Here is a 25,351-nt window from a genome sequence, read left to right as displayed (position 1 = left end):
AGATCAGTCTGGGTGAGAGAGATTCTGTGTCAAAAAAGAACTCCCTTTAAAAATGCACTAAAGGATTTAAAATAATGTAAAACAATGTCAAAAGTTCACCCTACCATTCAAATGATTTTTTAAAAAGGCAGAGTGTACTAGGCATACATCAAAGCTGATGAGTCACACTTTTGCCTTTGTGAAATAGGTTTTGAACTTTTTCCATCTCCGTGACATTTCTTTAGCAACCTGCCCTGATATGGAAAATGTGATTAGAAATTACATTTCAAACCCATACACTGAAATTTGTGGTATGTACTGTTCAGTGTAAATAAGCTCAGTTACCTTTTGGGGTGCGTTTCTATCTCACCTACATTGTGTTGTGAAACTTGCCCTCACTGGTGCACTGTAGGCTTTTCTCAGCTGTCTAGGTTGGGCCTATTTTGTAGTTTTGAAACCAGGTCTCATTATGTTGCCTTTAACTCACTATCTTTCTGCTTTAGCCTACTAAATGTTGGGATTACAGGTGTATATAACCAAGCCTGATTTGAATGTTGGTTTCTGAAGAAAAGTCTTCATTAGAAAATAGACAATATAGAGTTTTATCAAATTTAATTAGCGTTTTATACATTCAAGATTGTTTTTCATTTTTATGTCAAAATTCCACCTTTGAAAACATGTAACCTTCCTTTCCTTTGGTTAAAATATACCAATGATACTAATCTTATGTGTCAACATTATTACAATCATACATACATCAAAAGGGAAAAGATGGCTGGGGAGATAGTTTAGCACTTAAGAGTACTTTCCACTTAAGCATGAAGGCGTCTCTTGACAGAGACCTCCAAGTTAAAACTTCCCTGAACCCACATAAAAAAAAAAAAAAAAAAAAAAAGCTAGGCATGGCCACAAGTTGTAGTTACTTTCAGGTTGCTGAGTAAAACACCCTACCAAGAGCAGCTGATAGGAGGAAAGTGTTTATTTGGCTTATAGCCTCAAGGGGAAGCTTCATGATGATAGGGAAGAGCAATGTAAAAGCAGAGGCTAGACATCATTCTCTTGCCAAAGCAGGTGGAAAACAGCAGCAGATTAATCCAAGCTAACACTGGAAGACTAAAGGCTAATAAACCTTAAGTTTCACCCCCCAGTGACACACCTCCTCCAACAAGGCTCCATCTCCCATGTTGCCATTGTTGGGGACCTAGTATTTAAACACATGAGTTTATGGGGGGCATCTAATTCAAACCACCATACCACACATGTCTATAAACCCAATTTGAGGGGTGAAGGTGGATACCTGTGAGTCAATGGGCTGGCTGATATACAGCAGCTGCAGGCTTAAGTCTCAAGAAAACACACCGATGAGTAACAGGGCATCCAGTTTTCTCTTCTGGCCTCCACAGGCACACAAATGGGACATGTGCTCTGCAAATACACACACACACACACACACAATTAGCTAGGTACAAATTAATAGGGGAGGAAAATAGAAGATTGAAAATGAGGCAATTCTGAGAAATATTAATCAGAGATCCGTACTCTCTCTCTCTATATATATGTATATCAACTAAAATAGAAGGACATATCTGGAAGTTCACAAGGAACAACTGCTACATCAGTTAATTTCCCATTCATGTCTGTCACTAAGAGACACTGGTAAAGTTTGAACAGTGGGTATAAGACAGAAGTGGGAAGGACTTAGGAAAACACCTGCTGTTTTTGCTGTTTTGCCGGCACAACTGGTTACCTTTACACTCTTCACATTCCTATGGGGCAAGGGTTTAATCACAAAGAACAACAGCAACAAAATATAATCACTAAACTGGGAGTCCAGGCCACAGGGGAACTAAACCCTGAATATTGAGCTGCCGGAACTGCAGGCCTAAAAACTCTTGAATTCTCATTGGCTGAGAATAGAATTAGCACACAGTTGAGTTGAGAGGTAGTCACTGGGTAAAAAGTAAGCAACTCCTATCTCAAATGTGTAATAGTTTTAAATTCTGGCTGCATATTATCTGCTGAAGATTTAAAGAAAATCACACACACTCAAACACCAGAATCACATCAATATCTGGCTGCATGTCAAACAAATTAGATCAGAATCCCTGGGGGTGGAAGGCTGGGCTTCAGTAAGAATAAAAAGTCCCCTTGGTAGTGCTAATAGGCAGCTAGGATGGAGATCTTAAGATGCAAGGCTCAGATGTACACAGAGGTGAAAAAGTCAAGCCTCTGCCTCATGGGCAGAAGTGAAGAAGGAAGCCCTGCAGGAGTTCTGCACAGGGAGCACTTCTTGTTTGGCTTGCTGGGCTGGTGTCACAGTGGGATCTGGAGGGAGCTCCTTGCCAGTAGTTGCTGGAGTCAGTAATGAAGCTAGGAAGGCTGGAGGAAGCCAAACATTCACTTCCATTTTTTTTTGGAGCCACCCTAATTCTCTCCTTTGGGGTTAACTGACAAGTAGCACATACCTCCTTTATCCAACAACTAGCAAAGGCAGCATTACTTAAATTTTAACAGTCTTTTTTTTAAAAGTTATTTGAATTCTTAGGATGGGAGGAAGAATACATCATCATTTCCTTCTCCTTTTCCTCCTCCACTTCTCCCTTCTTTTTCTTTTGAGGCAGGGTTTCATATATACCAGGCTGGTCTCAAACTCACTATGTAACCAAGAATTCTGAACCCCTTGCCTTCACCTCTCAAAGGTTGTGATTACACATGTGTACCACTGCACCTCCTTTATACAGAACTGGGGATAGAACCCAGGACTTCCTGTATGCTCAGCAAGCACTCTGTCCATTGAACTACATCCCCAGCTCTGAGCCAATTCTCTCAATAAACAACTATGTCACTTAGGTAAACAGGGCAAACTTCTTTTAAATATAATCTTAGAATTTTAAAGTTGGAAGTGACCTTGTCTATCACCTGATTCACCCTGTGATTTTAGACTGTACCTCACTTATTCTGTGCTTTAGACTTTACCTCACTCACTCTGCTTTTAGACTGCACATCACTAAGACTTGTCAGAGGCAGGGGCTATTTCTTGTGCTTCATTGTTTCCCTCATGACTACATACATGCTTAATGCACAAGTATTGAATGGTTAATTTAAAATAAGTAACTGAGTTCCAGAGAGAATAAATTATTTAATACTAGTAAAAACAGTATTACAATTCTAGTAAAATAAAAAACTGTAGATATCCATGAAAATGACATAAAATGCTAGACATGAGACCTGAGTATTTCTGAAGGTCTTAGAAATGCAAGTACATTTTAATGCAACTACCATTTTTCTGTACTTAATAGGAAAGACATTGTATTAGGTGCTATAGAAGTTTGTAGGGTTTGGTTTATAGCCTAGTCTCTGGTGTCACATAGTCTATGTTTAATTTCTTGTTCTTATGGTCTACCTGTATAATACAGGGGTATTAATGTAAGCTCTTTATGTTTCCCTTCTCCTACCTGAAAGATTGGGATAATCAAATGCACCCTGTTCAGTGAAATCATCACATTGACACTGCAGATGGTGACTATAAAAGAAACCCAAGACTCATTACAGTGATGGTGGTGACTACCAAAGAAAACCAAGACTCATCATGGTGATGAGAAATAAGTCAAATTCTCAACATTGGTTGAGACATCTCAATCATACCTTCCAGGATTCAGGAAATATGCAGAGGAGGTGGCAGGAAGAAAATTCGTACTGCTCTGATTTTTGGCCAGGAGCGCATCTCTTTGGAGACAGCTATAGCTTCTGAAGAGACCCAAAACTTATTAAAGTGCTGAAAATAAGAAGCTGTTGAGAGCTAAGTACTAAATTAAACATCTCTGTAATGCCAGGGAACATTGTAGAAGAGTGGGCCAAAAGAATTTAAGACCCAAGAGTGTGGAGGAGTATGTTGGGACACTGTCCTCCAGATATGTATGGACTGATTCATTCATGACCCCCCAGTGGATGTTGCTACCCACACAATATTGAGCCCATCACCATTATGACATGCATGGTGAAGGAGGGCAAGAAAAGTGAGACTCCGGGCCAGAGAGATGGCTTAGCAGTTAAGGCACTTACCAAAGGACCGGGTTTGATTCCCCAGGACCCATGTAAGCCAGATGCACAAGGGGGCACATGCATCTGGAGTTCATTTGCAGAGGCTGGAGGCCCTGGTGTGCCTTCTCTGTTTCTCTACCTTCCTATTTCTCTACTTCTTTCTCTCAAATAAATAAACAAAAACAAAATACTTTAAAAAGAATGAGACATCAAAACAGAAGAAGGACTTCTTGGAAATAGAGGGGGTTCGGTGGTATGGGATGAGAGGGAAAAGGGAGTAATGGAAGGGGATTGGGTCAAATGACAGTATACTTACAATTCTCAATCAAAAGAATATAATGACATTGCCGAGGCTCTTAGTTTCCCACCAGGAATAGATGATATATCTCTATTGCTCAAGAATCCACATGTTGGGATGTAAAGTCATTGAGAAATATTGCTGGAGCTGAGCTGAAAACCTCTGTGTAGACCAGCTGACAGAAAGCTGGAAAAAGCTACACTGTGTGCATCTCCATGGGAGAGAGAGAGAAGTCATTGGTGGAGATAAACAACAGTGGACACTACAAGACTTAAGCTGAGCCAGCCAGGCCAAATGGGCCAATGGACGCAATAGTGGCATGTCTATCATGGGGAAAACCAATTGCTATCTAATTGGACTGGAGGACCACTTAATGGGAGGGGAATACATACCAGGTACTGAAAACCTATGATGGGGAAAGTCACAAGCCCTATGGGTGTAACATCTGTTGTCTGGCTAAATGCATATATTATGCTCACCAAACTTCCCAGCAAGCACCTTTCTTAATGTCTGTATGCATATATTAATGCTACTCTCATTTTTGGCTAGAGAAGCTTCTCTTAAGATGGAAGTGACCTCTGGGATGACTCAAAGGAACCACAGTGCTGAGAAGTGACAGGGGAGTGCTGAGCACTGAAACATCTCTATCACACCTTCCAAGGCTCAGGGTCTATTGCAGAAGAGGTGGCAGGAAGAATGTAACAGCCAAAGAAATGGCAGGAATCCTTACAATACACTCTTCCAGACACAAAGTGGCATGGATATCCACAACCTTGCAGTACCTGGCACTCCCTACACAAGACCAGTATAATAAGAAGAAAAAATGATGACAACAAAATAAAAGAGAGAATGATTAGGAGGGGGAGGGGATATGATGGTGAATGGAGTTGTAAAGGGGGAAGTGAGGACGGAGGGAATTACCATGGTTTGTTGACTATAATTATGGAAGTTGTTAATAATAAAAAATTAAAATCAAGCCAGGCGTGGTGGCGCATGCCTTTAATCCCAGCACTTGGGAGGCAGAGGTAGGAGGAATGCTGAGAGAGAGTTTGAGGCCACCCCGAGACTACATAGTTAATTCCAGGTCAGCCTGGACCAGAGTGAGATGCTACCTTGATAAACCAAAAAAAAAAAAAAAAAAAAAGAAAGAAAGAAAAAATATGTTTGTGGAATATAAAAGATATGAAATTAAAACTTGTGTGCCTAGATAAAGTTGTATTATAATTAGCACCTTCAAGAAAACAATCCTGCCTTGCTGGAAAATAGTACCTCATACATAACAAATGATACATGTTAGCTATTATTATGCATAATACATGCTGTTGTGGAGATATTCCTCACTACCTTTTAACATGGAAGGACTTGTTACCTAGATGAAATATTACTTTGTTGAACTCCATGCTGGGGTTGAAGATGCCATTGTGGGGATAGGACAGAGCACAGTATGCCTACGGTGAGACGGGAGATAGAGACTGGATAATCCCCAAAGGCCCATAGGCCAGCCAGCCTCAGGTATGCAGCTTTACATGTTTTCCTTTTCAGAGACATTTCTAATTTAAAACCACCAAGTACAAATACTAAGGAACAAATCTTTTAAAAATATTTTATTTATTTATTTGAGAGAGCGAGAGTGAGAGAGAGAGAGAGAGAAGGGGCATGCCAGGGCCTCCAGCTACTGCAAACAAACTCCAGATGCATGTGCCATCTTGTGCATCTGGCTTATGTGGGTCCTAGGAAATCAAACCTGGGTCCTTAAGCTTCACAAGCAAGTGCCTTAACTGCTGAGCCATCTTTCCAACCCCAAGGAACAAATTTTTGGAAGTAGAATTTCAAAACATACTTTAAATCATTTTGGACAAGGAATATTTACATCCTGGTCCTCTGCTAAGATAACTTTTTATCTACTAATGGTTAAGAATAATTTAATGTTAATTGATTGAAGGCATAATTATGTAGGGACAAACACATCTCAAAGACGCATAAACACATGTATCTGAATGGGATCTCAAATAATTATCTTGTTTCTCTTGGCCAATTCTGTCCCACTGATGATGATGTTGACAGACTAACTCCTAGATGAAACCAGGATCACCTCAGTTTGGAGTCAGAATATCTGCCAGGCTAATTATCCAGTGTTTTGTAGTAATAAGAAAGCTAATGCTGGAGATCTTAGTCTCTAGTCAGTCACATTTCAGAAAAAGTAAGTTCATAGAGGTAAATTTTTGGGGAACATAATATATTAAAAAGTGATTATTTTAAAATGAAAGGAAATTGAGCAGCTATTTTGTTTTCAAACTGTGTTAACTACTTTTGTGTTTTAATCAACCTTGAACAACTGGTAGATTTTTCATCTGCTTTGAAATGCATTCCAAAGAGCCACAGACAGAGTAGGCCAAGTTCTGGGTAGAGACCTTGTGTTCCTGTGACAGCTCAAGTGAGACTGCAAGAGGAAGGCAAATCTATGAAACAGATGAGGTAGAGGGCACATTTGTCTATTGAACCCAGTAATCTGTAGGTGGTGGTGTATCACCTGGGGGTGGGACTGAGAAGAGTGGACAGCTAATTCCTTTGTGACTTTAATCTCCAACATGAGTGATAAAGTAAGGGTCTGAACTTTCACAAGGAAAAGTGAGTCAGGCAGGTACATGAATCACAATAGACAATTTCTAGTTGTAAGAAGGCAGAGGTAATTCTGAGCAAGCCTAGAGTTGGTATTTGGATTTCACTTTCAGTCCAGTTCTGAATATATTAAGCCTAGTCTTAAGGGAGGTGCTTCTTCAGAGCCTGGGCTTTTCCTCTGGGCTAATCTTTTGTGTTAAAAGATGGAGGTGGACCAGGAATACGATGGTAAGACCCTATTGCTGAAGACTCCACATACTTGGGCTGCAAGGCCACTGAGAAATCCAGCTGGAACTGAGCTGATAACCTCCTCCATGTAGACCAGCTCAAAGAAGCTGGAAGAAGCCATTCTACATGTAGTTCAATGGGAGAAAGAGATACCACCAGTGAAGATACTCAACAGTGGACACTGCATGCCTTATAATTGGGCAGCCAGGCTAAATGAGCCAATGGGTGCAATAGTGGCACATCTGTCATGGTGGAAACCAACTGCCCTCCAATTGGACTGGAGGCCCACTCCATGGAGTGGGGGGCAGGAACACATCCCTGATACTGAAAACTTAAAACAGGGGTAGTCATGAGCCCTAGGGGTGTAACATTTGCTGATGTCTGGAAAAATGCATATACTATGCTTATCAAACTGCCCAGTAAGCACTTCTCTCAATATTTATACCCTTATATTAACACTACTCTCAGTTTGGGTAGAGAATCTTCTCTTTTCAGATGGCAGTGACCTTGGGATGACCCAGAAGGTATCATAGTGCTGGAAAGAAGTGACTGAAGTACTAAATAACATCTCGATCACACCTTCCAAGGCTCAGGGTCTGATGCGGAAGAGGTGGTGGAAAGAATGTAAGAGCCAAGGAAGGGTAGGACTCCTTACAACATGCTTCTCTAGACATAAAATGGCCGCCTGGATATCCATGACCTCATAGTGCCTGACACTACCTACACAAGGCCATCAAAAGAGGAGGAAAAGATCATGACATCAAAATAAAAGAGAGACTGATTGAGATGGGGAGGGGATATGATGGAGAATGGAATTTCAAAGGGGAAAGTGCGGGAGGGAGGGAGGGTATTACCATGGGATATTTTTTTTATAATCATGGAAAATGTTAATAAAATTGAGAAAAAAAAAAAGATGGAGGTGGAGACAGTCAGCATGTCTAGTGCCAGGAAGTGCTACATGGGCAACTGGGGAAAAGTGACCAACATCTGTCCAAGCAACTCATGGTCTAACCCACTTAGGAGCAAATAACCTGTCATGAAGCCCACACAAGTGCAATAGTGGCACACACCCATGGTAGGGAACCAACTGCTCTTGATTTGGCTAACTGATCTCCTCAGTGGTATGGGACCCATAGCTGGAGCTGGGAAACAAGTCAGAACCATATCCAAGCATAAACCCACTCTCCAATATCAAGCTACCATCAATCATGGGCTACAAGAGGGCCTATACCTATTAAATTCTCTATAAAAAAAAGTAAGGGTTATCTCATTTGTCCTGGTGCTAACTTACTCTCCATTGGAGAATCTGCTTCTCTTTTTCAGGTAGATGTAGAACCTAAGGAGAGAGCCAACCCATCATACCTCAAAACGGCCTGGCTGAAACTTAAGAAAAACTGGCGAAAAAGCAAGGGTGCTGTTTTCATGATGAACCAGATACCAGCACAAGGGGGAAGGAGACCAACCCAGAGAAAAATCAGAAAAATCAACTCCTACCAAATCAGAGAACCAGAACCCCAGAGGCGCCCAACACCTCTTCACTGAAGCAGATCAAAAATGAACCCAACATGGCTCAGGGAAATTTTGTGGAACAGGGGGCAGAAAGAATGTCAGAGCCACATGTTGGGTCATGATGTGCAGAGACATTTGTCTTACCCATAACTGTGGGCTAACTCCACAATGCATGACCCAATAAGGAGGGGCCATGGGGAGGGGGTAGGTCACGGATGAGCCTAATAATGGTACCAAACTGACTGTATTTGCTGAATACAAAACTGATTAATAAAAAAAAAAAAGAAAAAAAAAGATGGAGGTGGAAGGAATGGGCCTAATATAGACTTGGCCACCTGCTCCTACCAAATTAGGTCATTAAAAATATTTTCCTTTCTGAAAAGACTTGTAAAAGAGATATACTTCACAGCAGTACAAATTTAATATAAAATAAAGTTGACAGACATCATAAAAAAGAACTCCATGGGATGCATAGATAGTTCAGCAGTTAAGGCCTTATCTGCAAAACCTAAAGGCCTGGGTTTGAATCCCAAGTGTCCATGTATAACCAGATACATAAGTGGCACATGCATCTGGAATTCATTCTCAGTGGCAAGTAGCCCTTGTGTACCCATTCTTAATCTCTCTCTCCCTTTGTCCTTCCACCTCCCTCTCTGTTTCTCTGCTTGCAAATAAATAAGTATATAAAAATATTTTTAAAAATCCAAGGAAGAACTTTAGAATAGTCTCTAGGAAAAACTCCCCTAATCTACATTGCTACTAGTTCATTTTATTTTTCTTTCCTCTTTATTCAACAGTTTTTACTCCTTACCTTTGGTCTTCTTCCTATCACTCATATCTTCCAACTAAACGTTTTCTTAATTGCATAAATTTGAAAAGGACTTGAGCTAGCTCTGGTGTTGGGAAAGGGAAATGAGTGGAGCATGTGAAGGAGAGTGTACTTAGTCACAGAATAAGACTTATCACTGGAGCTAACATCCAGAAGGGAAGGGATTATATCAGATTTTTTTTTTTTTTTTTTTTACCATATGTAGAGAAAAGGTGTGCTGGCACATGCTTTTAATGTCAGCACTTTGGAGGCCGAGGTAGAAGGATTGCTGTGAGTTGGAGGCCAGCCTGAGACTACATAGTGAATTTCAGGTCAGCCTTGGCTAGATGGAGACACTACCTTGAAAAAAACAAAAACAAAAACAAACCAACCAACTAACCAAACAAACAAAAAACAGGCTCCATGATGTTGAGGTGCTCAATAAAGTTCATTGAATAAAAATATAGATAAGTTATACGTAGGCTATCATGCAACACATCATTTACAACAAGGTAGTAGTTATTGCTGTTACTAAAAGTAATGTCAGTTCAAAATTGGATGCAAAAAATATGAAAAATTGACATAAACCACGTTAATACAATCGTTATCACACTACTGTTATTCCTTCAGCATTTTCTAATATTAACTTAAAATATTTAAAAAACTCTGGATGAGAATAGATGCAACTCATTTTCAGAAGACTCAAATCTCTACAAGGCATCATTACAGAAAAAAAAAAATAGGTGATGTTTCCTAATATATCTGGAATAGCCACTGATACTCTCAGTACAATGTGGTATGAATCACAGAAGGCTCGCTAGCCAAGGACATGTAAGACAAGCATTCTCTTGTTGGCTCCAATTCTAGGAGTTTCGTTCTCATCTGTAAAATGAGTTGATTTTTTGGGCTCTATAATCTCAAAGGTTTTAAAATTGAAATTTAATGAGTTGAATGTTTTGTTTTACATTCTTACCGTAATGAAGTTGTACAAAAGAAATCTACATACGATAATAAATGTTAACTAGGAGCTCCTTGCAACACAAATAGTTTTGAAAAGCACAAAATGAATCCATTTCTAAATTTTCCAGGATTCCTTTTGTTATATAGAGGAACTGCAGTACTTATTTTTTGCACTCACTAGATAAACGGATTATTAGTAATTCATATTCCCAAAGATAAAGTCTTTATCCGTACAAATCAACAAAACAGGAAATAAACCGTAACAAGTCAATAACAAACCATTTAGGTAGCGATCTAAGAAGCAAAGTGAAGACAATAGGGTTGCCTCTCGGCCGGGCGGGAGGGACCGTCCGAGGCAGAGGCCCACCTTCACAGCGGTCTCTTGGCGCCCTCTGCTGGGCTCGTCGCGTCCGCCTGCAGAGGGCGGAGGTTCGGTCGCGCGGACGCGGAGTCGATGACGTCACCTCCGCGCGCCGCCGAGCCGGAAGCGCGGAGCCGGAACTTTGTCTTCTTCACTTCCTCCAGCGCCGGGGAGCGTAGGTGGCCGGTGAGGCTGTGGTGAGCTTGGGGGCGGGCGCTCCCGCGGAGGTGAGTGTGCCCCGCAGCAGGCTCCTGCTGGACGGCTCCGCCGTGAGCTGTGGTGTCGGGCTCCCGAAGGCCGGCGAGCCCGCGAGCCTTCCCACAGCTAGGACTAGCTAACAAGGGAACCGGGCGCTGTTTCAGAGTTTGCGACTTCAGGGGTCATGCCCACCTTCTACGTTGTCCCGGAGGACACGGAAGATGTGTATGAAACGCTTAGTTTTGGTCTTACAAAACATTATTTATAACTTCCCCCCCACCAACGTACGAAGAGGAAGGCGCTTCCTCGCCCTTACCTGGGAATATGGCTCAGAAATGTAATTTGCAAGAGAGAACGCCTCTCACGAAAGCATTCTGCAGTGTTCTCTGGGATCGATTCTTATTCTGCTGTGAATTCCGTACGGGACATTTCGCCTTTTTGTGCGCCTGTGTGTGTGGTTTCTAGTAACATCTGTTCCACACCTTTTCTGGAGGGCTACAAAATCCTCTTAAATAAGTTGAGGGAATGTATTACTGTAAAGATCTCCATACATAGGCTGCTAAGTCAAAGACCAGCTTGCTAGTTACTAGCCATTTCCTTAAAAAACCCGTTAGCAGCCCAGTAGTGGAGGGAAAGGGTACATAAACCCCTGTGATTAGACCTCACAAGTTAAAAGTACAGAGGTTTTCTGTGTGTTTACTAAATTTGACAGTTTTAAAGCATTTTAAACTATTTATTTTAGAGAGTTGGATTGAGAGAGAAAGAATGAATGTGTGCGGCAGTACTCTAGCCTCTGCGAACAAACTAGACGCATATGCCACCATGTGCATCTGTTATGCCCAGATTATGGGGTCCCCAAAGACCACAAAGAGAGTCAGACACCTATGCAAGAGCTTAGAGCTTTCTTTCAGGCTGAAGCTCGGACTCTTGTCTTCACCAAGGCAGTGGATCTGTACAAGAGCCCTGAACAGCAGGGGTGCAGGTTTTTTATAGGGATTTGAACAAAGAAGTAGGGAGAAGTAGGGGAATGGTTACATGATTGGTTGATTTAAGCAATAACTGCACTGGTATTTTTCTGATAGGCTTAGGATACTGGTGGGCAAAACTTATTAGGTAACCTTTATTGTAATTGCCTATGTGTATTTGAGGAACTTTAAACAAAGTTCTTTTTTTTTTTTAATTAAAAAAATTTTTTTTTTTTTTATTGGAGAGCGACAGACAGAGAGAAAGACAGATAGAGGGAGAGAGAGAGGATGGGCGCGCCAGGGCTTCCAGCCTCTGCAAACGAGCTCCAGACGCGTGTGCCCCCTTGTGCAACTGGCTAACGTGGGACCTGGGAAAGCAAGCCTCGAACCGGGGTCCTTAGGCTTCACAGGCAAGCGCTTAACCGCTAAGCCATCTCTCCAGCCCTAAACAAACTTCTTTTAAGCAAACTTATCTACCAGGAATGCATGGTGCAGTCAGCTTATACCCCTTATCAGGAGACTGATCTTGCTGGATAGCAGAAATTTAGGCCTATTAATGATTCTGAGGCTTATTATGGCTTTCTGAGTCCTTCACATCTGGCTCACGTGCGTTTTAGGGAATCGAACCTGGGTCCTTAGACTTCACAGGCAAGTACTTTAACTGCTAAGCCATTTCTCTAACCCCTAAATTTAACTTTTCTTGAGGGGGGGGGGTTTGAGGTAGGGTCACACTGTAGCCCAGACTGACCTGGAATTCACTATGTAGTCTCAGGGTGGCCTTGATCTCAAGGTGATCCTCCTGCTTCCGCCTCTGACTGCTGGGATTAAAGGCGACTGCTGGTATTAAAGGTGACTGCTGGGGGCTGGAGAGATGGCTTAGTGGTTAAGCGCTTGCCTGTGAAGCCTAAGGACCCCGGTTCGAGGCTCAGTTCCCCAGGTCCCACGTTAGCCAGATGCACTAAGGGGTGCATGCATCTGGAGTTCGTTTGCAGAGGCTGGAAGCCCTGGCGCGCCCATTTTCTCTCTCTCCCTCTGTCTTTCTCTCTGTGTCTGTCACTCTCAAATAAATAAATAAATTTTTAACAAAAGGTGACTGCTGGGATTAAAGGCGTGTGCTACCACGCCCAGCTCACACAAGATATTTTTAAACTATTCTTTCTCTTTTTGACAAAATAAGCTGTGATAAACTTGGTTCTTGAATTCTGATTACTTACACTAAATTAAGGAGGTATATCCCTTTCTTCCTCTTCTAATGAAGCATAAAATGGAAAACATAGAAAGATGGTTCCAATCTGACACATTTTAGGTCTTAAAGTAAGGCTTTCAAGATAAATTTAAAAGCAAGTATCTTTGTGCCTGACCTTTCAATTTGCCCATTTTAACAAAACTTGGACTGCATCTCTCTCTCTATGTATAGTGTGATTTAGATCACAGGTAGGTTAGGAATACATCACCTGATAGCAAATAATAAATGTGATAAAACATTTTCTTTCATAATAAAACATTTTCTATAAGTGGAAATGTTAATTTTAGTAGGGATCTATGCCTATGAGCATATAAGTTCATATATTTTATACTTCACTTATAAATTATTAGGAAAATGAGTTTTACTGGAAGCTGCGAACTGTGTCTACATCAGGTACAGACAGACCTGGATTAGTTTTGTATAATAAATGATTGGGTTAAGGATAATAGTAAAAGTAACATGTTAACTTTTAGGTAAACCTGGGCACTGGTCACATATGTCTGAGTTCTAGCTACTCAGAGACTTAAAGCAGAAGGATCACTTGAGTCTAGGAGGCTGAGGCCTGCCTGGCCAAAACAGTAGTGAGAGCCTATCACAGACAATTGGGATCATATATCCAAACTATATCCTTTCTCCCTCCTTCCTTTCCCATTCCTCCTTTTTTCTTTGTGCTGGGATTGAACTCATTACCTCATGTATGCTAAAGATGAATGGAAATTGCTTTAGAATTATTGCAGTTACAACCAAGGGGACAATTGGGCAAATTGAGATAGAAATTAAAATAGGCAGCTGTTGATTAGAAGTTTATATAAGTCAAGAGTCATTGTAATGGATTTACAGCATATCATACATCCAGAAAAAAGATATTTAAAATGGAAATTAGATAGATAGTCTGAGTTTTTAATTAATTAATTAATTAATTAATTTTTTTAGGTAGGTTCTCACTGTAGTCCAGGCTGACCTGGAATTCACTCTTGTATTCTCAGGGTGGCCTCAAACTCATGCTCTCCTCCTACCTCTGCCTCCCAAGTGCTGGGATTAAAGGCATGCATCATCATGCCTGGCGGTATTGTTTTTTGTTTTTTTTTTTTATGGTTAGATTTCAAGTTTGAGGTTGAGTTGGCAAAAAGCAAAGAAGTCTACTGTGGATGGACAGGGCAAGTCAGGGCATTTGGGAAGCTAAAAGGTAAGACGGTTATACAAGAACCCTTGGGGATTAGTCAAAGACGTGTAAGCCATCAGGACAGTGCAGATGGAGAGAGAGAACTGATTTTGGGTAGCCAAGACAGACTTGATGAAATAAAAAAGAGCAATGGTGCCATCCTACATTTCTTTATATTAAAAGTAGAAGTCTTAATCTATAGGTAGCCAAAAGAAATAGTAAACCAGGGATTAAGAGTGAAGTAGCTATGGGCTGGAGTGATGGCTTAGTGATTAAGGCACTTGCCTGTGAAGCCTAAGGACCCATGTTTGACTCCCCAGATTCCATATAAGCCAGATGCACAAGGTGATGCTTGCACAAGGTCACACGTGCGCACAAAGTGGCACATATGTCTGGAGTTTGGTTACAGTGGCTGGAGGCCCTGGTGCCCCAATTCTCATTAAAAAATAAAGGCTAGAGGCGCCACCGCTGCTGTTTTCTCCTGATGCGGCGCCTACCTGCCTACCTGGGTTCCGGATGCTGGTGTCGCGGAGTAGGCCGAGAATTTGTTGGGCTTGAGCCCCAGCAGGCCTGGCTCGTGCTCCTTGGCCCCAATGAAGAAATGAGTGGTGGCTTGGCTCCCAGCAAGAGCACAGTTTATGTATCCAACTTGCTCTTCTCCCTAACAAACAACGACTTGTACTGGATATTTTCCAAGTATGGCAAAGTTGTGAAATTTGCTTTTCAAATAAGGCTGAGGGGATGGAGAGATGGCTTAGTAGTTAAGGCACTTGCCTGCAAAGCTAAAGGACCCAGGTTTGATTCTCCAGGACCCACGTAAGCCAGATTCAGAAGATGGAACATGCATCTGGAGTTCGTTCTCAGTGGCTGGATGCCCTGGTGTGCCTACTCTTTCTCTCTCTCCCTCTCTCTCTTTATCTTTCAAATAAATAAATAAGAATAAAATATTTAAAAAAATAAGGGTGAGATATAGCACACTAGCAAAAGTAAAGGCAAACAAGTACCAAAGTAGCAGGTACCTAAAACTAAAAACCATGTCAGAAAAACATCATATATAACCATCTATCAGATTAAAGCCACAGGAGATAAGCTACTTCTAAATCATAATCATTTTAGTGATATGTGTCAACTTTGCAATATCATAATCTGTGAAGGAAAATTCATGTCAAAAAAGGAAAGGGAGGAGAGGGGCAGTGCACTTCAATAAATTACCTCTCCAGTTTGTATAAACATGCTTACAAGCACAAAATTGAGAAATAATAATCTACGACTAGAAGAGATTTAGCTTAAGTTATGAAGCAAATAAATGGATTTTCTTCATTTGTATTAAAGTGGCACATGAATAAATGTAACCTCTAAAGGACAAGTATATTTTCACAGAACCCAAATAGTTAACTGTGTATCCTATAAAAAATATTTTACTCTGAAAAAAAAATAAAACAAAGGCTAGGGCTGGAGAGATGACTCAGTGGTTAAGCGCTTGCCTGTGAAGCCTAAGGACACTGGTTCGAGGCTCGATTCCCCAGGACCCACGTTAGCCAGATGCACAAGGGAGCACATGTGTCTGGAGTTCGTTTTAGTGGCTGGAGGTCCCAGTGCACCCATTCTCTATCTCTCTCTCACTCTGCCTCTTTCTCTGTCTGTCATTCTCAAATAAATAAATAAAAATGAACAACAACAACAAAGGCTAGTCTGTTGAGCTTGCCTCAAAAAAGAAAAAAAAAGTGAAGTAGCTAAAATATTTCCACAGTGCCAGGAGAGCTGGAGGTATATTTTCATAGAGTAAAGACCACAGTGTTTATAGTATAATAATATTGTCAGTAGATATTTAACATTGACATTTGTATAATAATGTTAATTGTATATGTTGTTTTACACAGCACTCCCTAAAATCTGGGCTACCTGACCACTATGGCATCAAGAAATCTCTGGTATGTGAGAAGTAACTTTCTGTTTGGTTCAAGATGTTGGATGATTCGATATTCAGCAGAAATCTTCCTCAAGTCAGTTTCATTGAGGCCTTTCAGTGTGAAATGTGCCAATGCAGAAAATGAGGACCTGCTGAACAACCTACTCACTATGGGAGTTGATATTAGCAAGGCAAGGAAGCGGCAGCCTGGAGTTTTTAGAAGAATGGTCACAAATGAGCAAGATTTGAAGATGTTTCTTCTGTCCAAAGGAGCTAGTGAGGAAATGATTGCTAGCATCATATCCAGATACCCACGATCCATAACACGTACTTCTGAGAATCTTTCAAAGAGGTGGGATCTGTGGAGAATGATTATGACATCAGACCTTGAAATTGTAAATATTTTGCAGCGTTCTCCTGAGTCCTTTTTCCGATCTAATAACAACCTAAACTTGGAGAATAATATAAAGTTCCTCTACACAGTTGGATTGACTCGTAAGTGTCTTTGTCGATTGTTGACCAGTGCCCCTCGTACCTTCTCCAATAGTCTTGATTTGAATAAACAGATGGTTGAATTTTTACAGGAAGTATGTTTGTCCTTGGGTCACAATGATCCCACAGATTTTGTCAAAAAGGTAATTTCTAAAAATCCTTTCATCTTAATTCAGAGCATCAAACGAGTAAAAACTAACATTGAATTTTTACAGTCAACTTTCAACTTGAACAAGGGGGAACTGCTGCTTCTGATATGTGGTCCAGGAGCTGGAATCCTAGACCTTTCCAATGACTATGCCCAAAAAAACTACACAAATATCAAAGAGAAGCTGTTGTCTCTTGGATGTACTGATGAAGAGGTACAGAAATTTGTCTTAAGCTATCCAGATATGATCTACTTAGCAGAGAAAAAGTTCAATGATAAAATAGACAACCTCATACAAGAGAACATTCATGTTTCACAAATACTTGAAAATCCTAGGATTCTGGACTCAAGCCTAAGTACTTTAAAGACTCGAATCAAAGAATTGGTAGTTGCTGGGTATGACTTGAGTTCATCAAACATTGCTCTTTTATCCTGGAGTCAAAAACGATATAAAACTAAAATGAAAAAATTATATGGGTAGAATTTTAAAAGTCTTCTAGTGATACTTAATTTTGAACTTGGGTGGGGAGTTGACTCAGCAGTTAAAGAACACTTGCTGTGCAAGTGTAAGGACCTGAAAGGGCCTACTTGCCCTGTGTTTGAGTCCCCAAAACCTATATAAACAGCTGGATGTGACCACTCAGTCTTGTAAGAAGCTGAGACTGGAGAATTGTTGGAGCTGTCTGGTTAGCCAGTCTGACTGGGAAATGGCAGACCAGGTTGTGTGAGAAACTTGTGTAAAGGAAACAATACAAAAGGTGATAGAGGAGGACACCTAATGTTCTTCTCTGACCTTCGTATCCCATACACATGGGGCACATGCATCTATGCACACGTGCATATACTGCACATTACAAACACATAAAGTTCTGTGAAGTAAAGATAATAATAAACGAGTTTTTTTTTTTTTTTTAAAGAACATACTTTGTATGGATGCATTATGTGTTGGTCCACCTTTTCCCTCTTGCCTGCCCCCATTCCATTGTGGGCCCTCCTCAGTGGGGTTGCTGGTATTCCCTATGGGGTGTGGGTTATGCATTGTGAGAGCAGCAGTCAGATACCTGGGGAGCACAATGCCTTTAGGTGTGCCATCCCAACCTGTGGCTTTTACAATCTTTCTACCCCCTCTTCTGCAAAATTCTTTGAGCCGTGGTGGGTGGGTTTTAAGTCTACTTCAATGATAAGCTCTCAGGAGCCTCTGGACTTCTGCTTTGGTAAGTGTTGAGTATCCTCAGCATCTGTCTCCTTCACCCTAGTGCTGATTTTCAGGTTCACCATGGAAACAGCACTCCTGCTCATCTCCCCAGTTCCTCTCTGGTTTCACCTAGGCCTAGGCTAAAGTGTGAGGGTGGTTTGTCTCCTCAGGTCTTGCTACCTTCTTAAAAAGAAAATCAGATTCTCCAATGGAGAATGAAGTCAACATAGGTTAAATGGGATAAGCATTGTTAATTTAGGGAGATTTTGATGGATGTAGTCCCTGTTTTAGCCAGATACTAGTGGGGGCTTGTTGGAGAACATAATATTTATCTCCATAGGATTCTGACCTGGTTCCCAGTTCCAGCTATGGGTTCCTTTCCATTAAGCAGGTCTTTTAGCCAATCAGAAAGCCATTGGTTACCCACCATGGCTTTGTGCCACCATTGCACTGGTGTGTACATCTTGTCAGGCTGGTTGTTCACACTGTTGTTGGCCACTTCCCTCAGTAGCTCATGAAGTGCTTTCCAGCCCTAAATGAGCTAACCATCTGGGGACTGGCTGTCTTCTGGATTCCACCTGGGTCTTTCTGTGTTCTGGGTTGGCAGCATATGGTGTCTTTAGCAATAGAGTCTTCCTTTTATCTTAGGTGGGTAATCAAGTGCTTTGACAGAAGCCTGTCTTTTAGGGACCTTATAGATCTCTCCAGTCAATAGCTCAATGTGGGTAGCAACTGATTTCTGGTGTGGGGAGTTATAGGCCAGAACCAAATGTGTTAAGGTTAGGCTTCATCCCATCCTCTCCAGGGCCCTTCTTTCCAGACACTCTTCCCATACTCCTGTTGAGGGTTTAAATCTAAGTCTGCCTTCAAGGAGAAAAGTTTCTATGATATCAGTTCATTTTGGGTTTAGTTTTGTGAAAAATGAGAGTTTCGACTTCTTAACTGATAATGGCCCTTTGTTAATATTGTTTTATGGGTGTATAAAAATTCATGGTTGGTATGCTCAAGTATAGTCTTCCCAGATGCCCCTTTCTCAGTTAAAATTAGTGCAACATCCCATTATACAGAATAGACTGTGACTGCCCTCGTCATGGTAATATAGTAGCTATAGCTCTTGAGTTCATGTCTAAACAACATGTGGAAAGACAGTACAAAGTAAACTTTTGTAGGTTCTGTTCAAACTTAAAAAATCCAGCAGATTTGGGTTGGAGATGTAGCTCATTTGTAAAAAGCTTGCCTACCATGTGCAAGAGAAGCTCATAGTAATACTTTAAAAAGCTGCTTTGTGATTCTAATTCAAAAGCCATACAATTTAAGATTTTTTGTTTACAAGATGTACAACCATGACTGCAAATACAATTTTAGAATGTTTCCCCTAAAAGAAATTCTGCACTCATTAGTAGCTAATCCCTATTTATTTTATTCCCATATTCCTAAGCAAAAATGAATCTTTCTGTCTTTATATATTTGGTTATTCTAGATATTTCATGTAAATAGAACCATATAATATGTGATTTTGTGACTTGGCCTTTCAGTATAATAAGCTCCAGATTCATTCATGTTACACATGTCAATATTGTCAAATATCTTGTTGTATGGTTATAGTACTAGTATTTGGAATAAAGTCTACAGTTATGGTTTGAAGCACAAGTCTTTTGAATGGTATGAAAGCATATTCTAAGTTTATGTGAGCTTACGGTAGGCAGAGGAGATCAAAGTTTATTGACATCAGTAGATGAAGAGAGTTATATCTTAGCTAACAAATGATAAAGCAGCAGTGGTTGGATATGCTAAAGAAATATGTAGGATGAGCCAAAGTTCAACTCCAATCACTGGACACTAGAGTGGGGAAGACAATTCTGAGGAAGAATAAATGGATAATGCCTATTGGGCAAGATTAACATTTCAACTTTAAGGTTTGAATAGAATTGAGTGTAGCAGTCAGCTTCAGTTCCTGGGATGAACCTACAAACCATGCACAGTCTAAAGGAGAAATGGCATTTGTTTGAAGCTTACAGATCCAGGGGATGTTCCATAATGGCAGGAGTTGGTCCCCTCTTGTAGAACCAAGGAAAGATTGTGAGAGACTGAGAAAAGCCACCACCAAAAAGCAAGCAAGCTTTCAGGAACCCCAGGCCAAGCACAAGCACTTTGAATATCTTTTAGACTGGAATTCCAAACCTACCCCCCTTCCCCACCTCCCCACACACCATAGGGCTGGACCCTAGGGTCCGCCTAGTGACTCCTCCAGCCAGGAGGTTGGAGATCTAAATCACAAAAGCTTTAATAAACTTCACAACTTATTGGGCACATGGATTCAAACCACCACATTGAAGGACAATTTTTTTTTTAAAGTTCCATCATTAAGCTTTCAACTAAAACACAATTTTTGTTTTTTACTTTAAGTGAAAGAAACATTTATACTTTTAATGGGTTGGGGCCTAGGACAACAAATCATAAGAAAGCAGTAAAAACTTGAAATTTTAATTTTTCAGAGATAATCTACATTTTGGGTACTCTTGTTTTTTATTGTAGAACATATACATACATTGATATAACATCAATAGATATGTGGCATATATTAATTGAAGTCAGACATGTATTTTACAAATTGTTTTTCTTAACCTAATAAATTTGGACATAGCATGTATAAGTCTGTATTTTAACTACAGGATAAATTAAATAACGTACATGGGTTTTAATGGTTGCATGAAATCTTTTCCTTTCCCCTCCCTCTCTCTCTGTTTTTTTTTTTTTTTTTTTTTTTTTTTTTGGTTTTCTGAGGTAGGGTCTCACTCTAGTTCAGGCTGACTTAGAACTCACTATGTAGTCTCAGGGTGGCCTCGAACTCACAGTGATCCTCCTACCTCTGCCTCCTGAGTGCTGGGATTAAAGGTGTGCACTACCACGCCTGGCTCTTTCTTTTCCTTTTGAAGCCGGGTCTCATTCTACCCCAGGTGATCCTCCTACCCTAGCCTCCTAAGTGCTACGATTAAAGGTGTGAATGACCATGCATGGCTCTGAACTTTCATTGTTTAAATAAACCCTATTTTCTCAGACTGGAGAGATGGCTTAACACTTAAGACACTTGCCTGCAGAACCAAAAGACCCAGATTCAATTTCCCAGGACCCACATAAGCCAGATACACAAGGTGGTGCATGCATCTGGGGTTTGTTTAGAAGACAAAAAACTATTTTCTCTAGTTAATCTCTTACCATTAACCTGAGAAAACACCTGAGTTATTTACTATTCCATAGTGTTATATTGTACTACTATTTCCATCGCTGGTATATTTTATAAATTAACAGTTTGGAAAATATAAATATAGGATAATTATAATTATTTGCTGTTCTCTGAAAGTTAGTTAGATGGATCTGCAATTTTAATACTTAATTTTTAATATAAAAATATTATTCATCTATTTATTAGAAAGGGAGAGAAAGAGGCAGATAAAGAGAAAGAGAATGGGAGTGCCAGGGCCTCCAGCTGCTGCAAATGAACTCCAGATGCATGTGCCACCTGCTGCATCTGTCTTACGTGGGTCCTGGGGAATTTAACCTTGATCTTTTAGCTTTGTAGGCAAGTACCTTAACTGCTAAACCATCTCTCCAGCCAGTACTTGATATTTTTCTCTTGGTTTTTCGAGGTAGGGTCTTGCTCTAACCCAGGCTGACCTGGAATTCACCATGAAGTCTCAGGGTGGCCTTGTCTTTGCCTCCCAAGTGCTGGAATTAAAGGCATGTGCCACCATACCTGGCCCAATACTTGATTTTTTTCTTTTCAAAAAATATTTTTAGTGGGAGGGAGGGTGTTACCATGGGATTTTTTTTATAATCATGGAAGTTGTTAATTTTTATTAACAACTTCCATGATTATAAAAAATAGCCCATGGTAATACCCCCCCAACCCACACACTTTCCCCTTGGAAACTCCATCCTTCTCATCTCAACCAGTCTCTGTTGTTTTGATGTCATGATCTTTTCCTCCTATTATGATGGTCTTGTGTAGGTAGTATCAGGCACTGTGACGTCATGGATATCTAGGCCATTTTTTGTGTGTGGGGATCATGTTGTTAGGAGTCCTACCCTTTCTTTGGCTCTTACAGCTTTCCATCACCTCTTTAGCAATAGACCCTGAGCCTTGGAAGGTGCGATAGAGATATTCAAGTACTGAGTACTCTGGTCACTTCTTTCCAGCACCATGATGCCTTCTGAGTCATCCCAAGGTCACTGCCATCTGAAAAGAGAAGATTCTGTACCAAATGTGAGAGTAGCATTAATATAAGGGTATGAACATTAAGAGAAGTGCTTATTGGGCAGTTTGATAAGCATAGTATATACATTTAGCCAGACAGCAGCAGATGTTACACCCCTAGGGCTCATGACTACCCCTGTTTTAAGTTTTCAGTATCAGGGATGTATTTCCTCCCATGGAGCAGCCCTCTAGCCCAATTAGAGGGCAGTTGGTTTCCACCATGACAGACATGCCACTATTGCACCAGTTGGCTCATTTGGCCTGGCTGGCAAATATAAGGCTTGTAGTGTCCACTGTTGAGTATCTTCACTGGTGATTTCTCTTTTTCCCATTCAACTGCATGCAGAATGGCTTCTTCCAGCTTTCTGTGAGCTGGTCTACATGGAGGAGGTTATCAGCTCAGTTCCAGCAGGATTTTTCAGTGGCCTTGCACCACAAGCAATACTTGATTTTTAAAAATGGAAACTAGGGCTGGGGGATGGCTCAGTGGATAAGGTGCTTATTACATGATCTGAGTACTTGAATTCAGATCTTAGAACCCACGTAAAAGCCATGAAGTTGGCTATGGAAACCATGGTGGGTTTCTGTAATCCTGGTGTGCCTATGATGAGAAGGGAAGTGAAACTAGAGTTTCTGAGAAGCTCACAAAAGGAAAGAGTGTGAACAAGAGACCTTGTTTCAAATGAGGTGGGATGAGGACCATCTGCAAAGTTGTCCTCTGACTTCCACAAACATTGTGGCACATGCATGCCTATACTAATACACATGGACACACAACATTTGGCATTCTAAATTACTGCATAAATGAGGACTTCCAAGTGATTTCAAAAATTGGGATAGTACCAAAGATTAGAAAGAAAAAAGTGAATTTTCTTGGAATGGAAAATGAGTAATTCAACTATTAATTTTTAAAATAATGCTGAGGTAGGGACACATCTGTGGCCAAGTACTTAATCTGAGTAAAATACCCATTGATTGGTTCCTTCTTTGGTAGGCTGTAAGGTCCCACACTTTGTACCAGAAGTATGATCTCATAGAACTTGGCAGAACCCTAGCCACAAACTTTGATGAGAATCCATTGTTATCAAATCCCAGAAAGGCTTGGCAATGTGTAGGATATCAGGACTGTTTTACTAGATTTTTGGGGATAGATCATAGCAGAAGCCTAGTTGTGTAATGTTGAGATGGAGGGAATGAGCTGTGATTCACAGTCATTATGCTTCTCTAGTGGTCCTCTGAAGAGATAAGGTCTTGGTGTCTCTACCCTGTGACTTGGGAGACAGGTGTTCCATATTGACCTATGTTCCTTGCCCTGAGGATCTTCAAAGACGGTCCTCAGTTTGGGCCCTGTTGTGGTAGAACTGGTTTTGAAAAATTGGAGGGGGACTTAAATGTCATTACCAGGCCACCCATGTCTTGCTCATTGCCATGTTTCTGTTATTTCCCCAAATAATGATCTACTTTCTTCTGATCTTTTCAATATGGCTGACAACTACCCTTTGTTTTTACCTTTTTCTTTTTAATTGTGTGTGTGTCCATCCCTGTGCCACAGCATGCTTATGGAGATGAGTGGACAATCTTAGATGCCTGTTCTTGCCTTCTGCTTTGTTTGAGACAGGGTCTCTGTTGTTCTCTGCTGTGTTAGGCAGACTAACTGATCTGAGAGCTTCTAGGATTCTGCTGTCTCTTGTAGGAGTGCTAGGGTTATAGGTACTCTGGTCTTCATGTTTGTGTGGCAAGTACTTTATCCACTGAGCCATTTCATTCACAGGAGTTAGTTAAGTTCAAGGAAAAAAAACAAAAACAAAAGTTGCATTAAAGTTTTTGGTAATGATTTAAATCATATTATTGGCAATGATGTTATGCCTCTTAATTTCTAAGTGGAATTTGAGATAAAAGGCATGATGGGATCTCATTCTCTGTTTGTGTCATTATTAATAATATCATTACTTACAATTGATTTTTCCTTAATGACAAGATTGTATGATTGATGAATTTATGTGCATGCATTACTTTGTTTTAATTACAACAAAAATTAAACATGGTAATTCTTCCATCTTTATTTTGAATATATAGTGTCACCTTCATCAGCTTTCAAGCTACTTTTAATTTATGCCCATCATGATTGTATTTCTTTTTGAAAATTTTGCAATGGAAAGGAATTTATTCTCTGATAATGTACAATGTTTGCAAAACTCTTTGAACAACTCAAAGAAACAAATTGTATCTAATCTATCATGAGGCTGACATATCCTTTCATTCTTAGTTCACAGAGATTTGGTTATTTAAATCAATGATAAATGATGATTTTAAAATCATCTCTTCTAATCCTTTAATGAATGACAACTGTGGATTTTGTCATATAATTCTTTGTTTTAATTAAATCAAACTTACACCATACTAAGTTTACTAATGTTTTACTAAGCATTTTCATTAGTGTTCATATCTTCCTCCCATTAACTATGAAAGTTTTGGTGGATAGATTCTTTGGATTTTAGGGACAGAGTGCCACTTTGTCAGGTTTTAGGATCAGGATTGTGCTAGCCTCATCAAATAAATGTGAAATCTTATTTTCCCTCATGCTCTGGAGCTGTTTGAAAACTGGAATTATCCTTTAAAGTCTGTAAAATCATTTGAACCTGGTGTTTTTTTTTTTTTCCAGGATATTTTCTTGATGCCCATGGAAGGTTGTATAGGCTTATATATGATGAGCTTTTGACCTGTGGGGTTTTGGTAAATAGTATAAAGCTCTGCCTACCTAATGCCCCTCCCCCTCTTTTGGTTTTTTGAGGTAGGGTCTCACTCTAGTCCAGGCTGACCTGGAATTCACTATGTAGTCTCAGGGTGGCATCAGACTCATGGTGATCTTCCTTCCCCTGCTCCCCAGTGCTGGGATTAAAGGCGTGGGCCATCAGCCCTGCTCCCTAATGCCTTTTGATTCATTGGACAACATGGGTAAGCCCCCAATTATTATGCTG

The 25,351-nt window shown here is 40.5% G+C and overlaps 2 protein-coding genes across 2 annotated transcripts in view; one reads left to right on the top strand and one right to left on the bottom strand.

Moving 5' to 3' along the window:
- Akap9 (A-kinase anchoring protein 9) overlaps nucleotides 1-10,802 on the bottom strand; it is a 236,001-nt gene extending 225,199 nt beyond the window's left edge. The window contains exon 1 of the mRNA XM_045159918.1: nucleotides 10,722-10,802. The gene's annotated coding sequence lies outside the window, so the exon portion shown is untranslated. The remainder of the gene's footprint in view (nucleotides 1-10,721) is intronic.
- A 116-nt stretch (nucleotides 10,803-10,918) lies between these two features.
- On the top strand, nucleotides 10,919-18,570 carry Mterf1 (mitochondrial transcription termination factor 1). Its single transcript, XM_004656348.3, has 2 exons — nucleotides 10,919-11,030; nucleotides 16,255-18,570. The coding sequence occupies exon 2, from the start codon at nucleotides 16,286-16,288 to the stop codon at nucleotides 17,402-17,404; it is 1,119 nt and encodes a 372-aa protein (XP_004656405.1). The 5' UTR covers nucleotides 10,919-11,030; nucleotides 16,255-16,285; the 3' UTR covers nucleotides 17,405-18,570.
- Nucleotides 18,571-25,351: the final 6,781 nt, after the last annotated feature.

Source organism: Jaculus jaculus, chromosome 10, assembly GCF_020740685.1.
Source record: "Jaculus jaculus isolate mJacJac1 chromosome 10, mJacJac1.mat.Y.cur, whole genome shotgun sequence".
Lineage (NCBI taxonomy): Eukaryota > Metazoa > Chordata > Mammalia > Rodentia > Dipodidae > Jaculus > Jaculus jaculus.
Note: the sequence above shows the minus strand (reverse complement) of the source record. Positions and strands in the feature narration are given on the sequence as shown.